This window comes from Otolemur garnettii, unplaced genomic scaffold (genome assembly GCF_000181295.1).
Source record: "Otolemur garnettii isolate 467f Iridium unplaced genomic scaffold, OtoGar3 scaffold00008, whole genome shotgun sequence".
Lineage (NCBI taxonomy): Eukaryota > Metazoa > Chordata > Mammalia > Primates > Galagidae > Otolemur > Otolemur garnettii.
In genome coordinates this window covers 12,797,784-12,802,811 of record NW_003852403.1, presented here as the reverse complement: position 1 = coordinate 12,802,811, position 5,028 = coordinate 12,797,784, and the positions used below count along the sequence as shown (strand labels likewise).

At 44.8% G+C, this 5,028-nt stretch overlaps 1 protein-coding gene across 2 annotated transcripts in view; it reads left to right on the top strand.

Annotated features, from left to right (window-relative positions):
- The first annotated feature begins 262 nt into the window (after positions 1-262).
- The window catches only part of MCU (mitochondrial calcium uniporter), a 201,913-nt gene continuing 197,147 nt past the window's right edge, over positions 263-5,028 (top strand). For both annotated transcript variants that reach the window (XM_023509571.1, XM_003783570.1), the window contains exon 1: positions 263-415. In XM_023509571.1, the coding sequence (XP_023365339.1) occupies positions 284-415 (132 nt within the window). In that variant the 5' untranslated portion in view covers positions 263-283. The remainder of the gene's footprint in view (positions 416-5,028) is intronic.

The following is a 5,028-nucleotide window of genomic DNA, read 5'->3' as shown; positions in this document are numbered from 1 at the left end:
CGAGCATGCCATCTCCACTGCTGCTATTTTGAGGGGCTCGGGTGCCAATTACTGTTTCCCTAGAATTTGCCCGTAATTGACTAGGTCCCTTAATAGGTAACTCTGGAAGTGACAGGCAGCCTCCAATGTGGTTCTCCCGCCTGCCGATTGGGCCTTGCAGGAAGCCCCGCCTCATCAACTCAGTCCAGGGCGGCAGTTGGCCCGGAGTCGGTGAGTGGCGGCTCTTAGCTCCGCCTCGGCCGTCCGCTGCGCTGCCTGGGTCGGCGCCGTTTCCAGTTGAGAGATGGCGGCCGCCGCAGGTAGATCGCTGCTGCTGCTCCTGTCTTCCCGGGGCGGCGGCTGCGGAGCGCTGACTGTCGGCTGCTTCCCTGGGCTGGGCGTCAGCCGACACCCGCAGCAGCAGCACCACCGGACGGTGAGCGAGCGCGCCCGGCGGCTCCGGAGGGCGGGGCGGCGCTGGTGTGTGGGAGCTGCCGGCGGGCAGGCCGCCCGGGCAGCGGGCGAGTTACCTCAACTCCCGGCCGCTCCCGAGGCTGCCGGGCACCGAGGAGCGGCCGTGCCCTTCAGGCGCCTGCGGCGGCGACCAGGCAGGAAGGGCAGGCGGGAGGAAGCCGAGAGGAGGAGGAGGGGCGGCGGCGGGGATGTTCCCGCAGGACCGGGGACACCAGGGCGGGGAAGGGACGGGACTTGAATCTCTCCCTGACCCGCCCCCAATCTCGGTTCCTCCCTCCTTCTTTCTTTCCAGCTCTGCCCCGGTGCTCCCGAACTGAGCCCGGTGCAAGTTGTCCCCTTGCCTTCCTCCTCCAGGCAGGTTGGGGTGTCTTGAGTTGCCGCGGCTGCCTTGTATGTGTCAGGAGAGTGGCAGTGCCATGCTGTTGGGAACTGTCCCCGGAGAGCAACCCAAGACCTCCAGCGGGGTCGCTTCCTCGCTCCCCTCGGCCCTCTGGGGACGGGCAGGAAGGAAAATCAAACTTTATCCCCCTGTGTGACTTCCTGCGTTGTGTGTGACCAGCTCCCTCGAGATGGATGCTGCATTGCTTCAGGAGGCAAGCTCCATGCATACCCTCGGTCCTTAAAGGTCCTGTCGGTGGCTCTTTGGAGGGTTGGTCTACAAGCTTGTTCACGTGTGCCCGAAGCACGAAGGGTGGGCAGCAGGCACGGGAGAAGCGAACATGACAAGTTGTGCTCAGAGGCAGAGATTTGGTGATTGTATTAGCTGGCAATGAAAGGGGTTTCTATTTGAACAGTCTTGAGCGTGTGTGTGTGTTTGTGTGAGGAAGAGAGTAAGAGAGATTATTTTTCACTTGGAAGAGATCAAGTTGGCATGGAGTTCTTGACCTAACAGGAGTTTCCCATTCCTTAGACGTCCTGGACCTGTATCCCACATGTGTTGGTTTTTGGCCAACTCTGAGAGAGTGTAGTTTTATTTCCTAGGGCTAAGTTATACAGTGTGGTAATGAGAGGATCACTGCAGACAGCCTGATAGGAGAAACTAGTACCTTCAGCCCTCAACAAACACACCACCTGCCTTGTTTCTATAGTTCTTAAAAGGAAACTGAATAGGAGCTATTCAGAGAGGATACTCCAAGACCCATTCAGGATAAAATTGTGTCTGCAAGAGCTATGAAAAGAACTAATGCTCGGCAAAAGCAAGATAGTATTGTTATTATTAGTCATGGATACGAACCCTGTCCTCATTCTTGTGGGAAAATTGTACTTCTTCATATTTGGCATGCGCATATTGCTTCGCTGGAGCTTTTGGGCAAGAGCTGAGCTTTTCCATAGTTCAATTTAATTTGCATGTTTCATAGTCTCCAGTTATGTATTTTGTTCTCTTAAAAAACATAAGGCCACTGCAAAACCTGATTGCATCCCTCCTTCCCCTAAACTATTTAAAGACATCCCAAGTTGTCTTTAACTCTGTATTTTTATAAGACATCTTCTGACGTTGCACAGTTTGTTTTTATTAAGACTGTTTGGGTGTGGTGTTCATTTAGCATTTTTTATTTGTGCCATGTATACTTTCCACTATGCAAATTTGTCAGGCTGTGAGAGTCTTCCTTGTGGGAAAGCTTCATGAAAGTGTTCTCTGTGCTATTCTAGGGCGGGTAAAAGTGATGTGCCGAATTTGTAACTGAAGGCACAGTTAAAATGAAGTGTTATTTCTGAAGGGCAGAAGTGTTTTCATGGGAGTGTGACTTGTAAATTTAGAATTGTAAGATTTTGAAAAAAGTTGAACATGATTATTTAAAATATGTAAACAGATTTTTTATTTTTCTACGCTTGCTCTGAAGCCATCGTGTCTACAGATGTCTCCATCTGATATTCTAAGATTCCTCACAAGACATTCAATTTGAAAAGTATTGAGGCCCAGAAAAGGGAAAGACTTGGCCAAGGTTATACAGGTAATACCTAACAATTTTAGGATACCCATCTACCTCAGATATTCTGACTCTCTTATTATGTTATAAATCCTCCTTATAAAAATTACTTTTGTCTATTAGGAAAGTATTGGTATTTCAAAACCCCATGAATAGGGATTCTCCTGTAAGTAGATATTGATTGGAGGCACATATGTGTTAGGTGAATATGGGAACAAACAACTTTCCAGAAAGAGTAGGCGTTCTTATGAAGGTCCCTAAGAGACACTAAGGTTGACTCTTACATAGGAGACATCCTGTGTATGTGCAGCAGATGGCAGTCTGTACTGGATGGGATCACAAGTCCAGCTTGTGCCACTTTTGCTCTGCTGTAGTAGGTATGGTAAATTAGAGCCCAGGGGGGCATAACCAATTGCATTACTGCTTAATGTTCTGCTTGAGAAATGCATCTTTTCTAGGTTTGGAGAATGAGTCTGAAGCAATACAGTACTTCAGGTAAATGCAATCGTGAGGTTGTAAATATAATTTGTAATTCTCCTCCTCTGTTAAAACAACATTCAATTGAGTGAATAGAAATAAAAGTGCAGGGGGTTATTTAGTATTTTTAACACCTAGTGTAGTTTTTTCCTTCTCTCCAGCTTGTGACTGTAATAAAAACTGATGTAAAATGTTTGTTGCATGCTTTTCTGTTAGTGAAGGTGGCTGCTATTTTTAAGGACGGTTCTTTAAAGGAGAACTGCCTTTCAGTGTGAGCTGTGTAATTCCATTGCTAAATCAAACTGTCATCTCTGATATGACAGCCTGTTGGCATTTTCTGGTGGTCAACAACTAAACTGAATTACTACATCTTTTTACTTTAGTTTGTTACTGTGCTGCTATAGTTTGTGGCTGTCCCGCTTTACACTTTGCAATTCTTTGGCAATGATACTGTTTCAACCTAATCTGAAAGTTTTAACAGAAGTTACATTGCCTGTCAGAGAGGGAAGTCCTAATTCTTTTTTTTTTTTTTTGCAGTTTTTGGCCGGGGCTGGGTTTAACCCACCACCTCTGGCATATGGGGCTGGCGCCCTACTCCTTTGAACCACAGGCTGTATAGGCTATAGGCTGCCCAGTCCTAATTCTTTAATTGAGTTCCTCATGATCTGGTCCATTCTTACTTTGCCAGATCCACTCCAGCACAGTACTTCATTGTACTTAAGCCAGTCTGCATTGTCCCCAAATGTCCCATACACTCATGTTAAATCTTTATGTAGTTTTTATAGCTGAATTTCAGCCTTAATCACTCCTCTAACCTGTAAGGTCCATGTCAGGTCAGAGACTGACCTAAAACTCCATTTGAGTCTAACATCCTTGCTTGACAGAGAAGGAAACTGACCTAATAGAAACTGAGGGAAGTGACCTGTTGGGTTATGTTTGTGGTTACTAGCAGACCAGGGATCGAAATTCCTCAAATGGAGGTGGATTCAAGAATTCCTAGTCTGAATCTTAATTTGTATGATTCTCAGCTCTTAATCTCTTTCTCTTATTCTCTTCTGCCCTCCCTGAATTCTGAGAGGATTTATTATTTTCAGGGCAAAATTGAATTGACCCTGACTTGTTCTCTAAATGTTTGTGGGCATGTTGTTTCACTGGAGAGAAATACAAAGATGTGTATTTTATTACATTTGTGTCTCTCAGATTCCTGCACAGTGCCAGGAATATAGGTGATGCTTGGACGAGCATTAATTGGCCATGCACCCTTTCTTTCTGGTTGACAGGGAAAAGGCATGCCTTTTTCCTACTCTACCCATCCCTCCTACCCCTGATTTGACTTGCTTACTATCCTGTTCCATAGGTAGCCACATTTGGGTCATTGCTTTAAGCTTGGTATTGCCAGCGCTGTCTTTGGTTGTATATTACACTTCTTTATGGTTGCTTGGTGGAAAGAGTTGATACCATTGGGTTACATCAGTGGTCACTAGCTTTCTGTCCATAGCCAGCAAAAGTATGATACTTACCTAGATTATTATAAGTACATGTTTAAATCAGATTCCAAATTTGTTGTTTTATTCTACTATAATAAGATTTTGAACATTCTAAAGAAATATGTTTAGAGCAGACGTTTCTTGTTTTTTAAGGAAACAACTATTTCTTTATTCACCTTAAAATCTTGCTTATTTTGAAACCCATAAAATATTTGAATGAGTGACTTAGATTTTTTTGAACTTCAATTATTTGAACTTTATAAGTTCCAAAAGGTTCTATTTTATGCTTCATGGAACTCAGCATCAAGAGTGGTGTAAGTGAAAGATAAGAAGTTGATAGCAAATCCTTCAGACAATGTTATCAGTGAAGTGGTATAGCAGAAGACCATGACTACTCCTTAATTTCAGTTTCAATCATGAGAGTGGTGGGTTCAAACTCAGCCCTGGCCAAACTGCAACAAAAAAATAGCTGAGTGTTATGGCAAGTGCCTGTAGTCCCAGCTACTTGGAAGGCTGAGGCAAGAAAATTGCCTAAGCCCAAGAGCTGGAGGTTGCTGTGAGCTGTGATGCCACAGCACTCTACCGAGGGCGACAAAATGAAACTCTGTCTCTAAGAAAAAAATTAATTGCTATTGTCAACTTAAAATTATGAGATCTGTACTTTTTTTTTTTTTTTTTTTTTG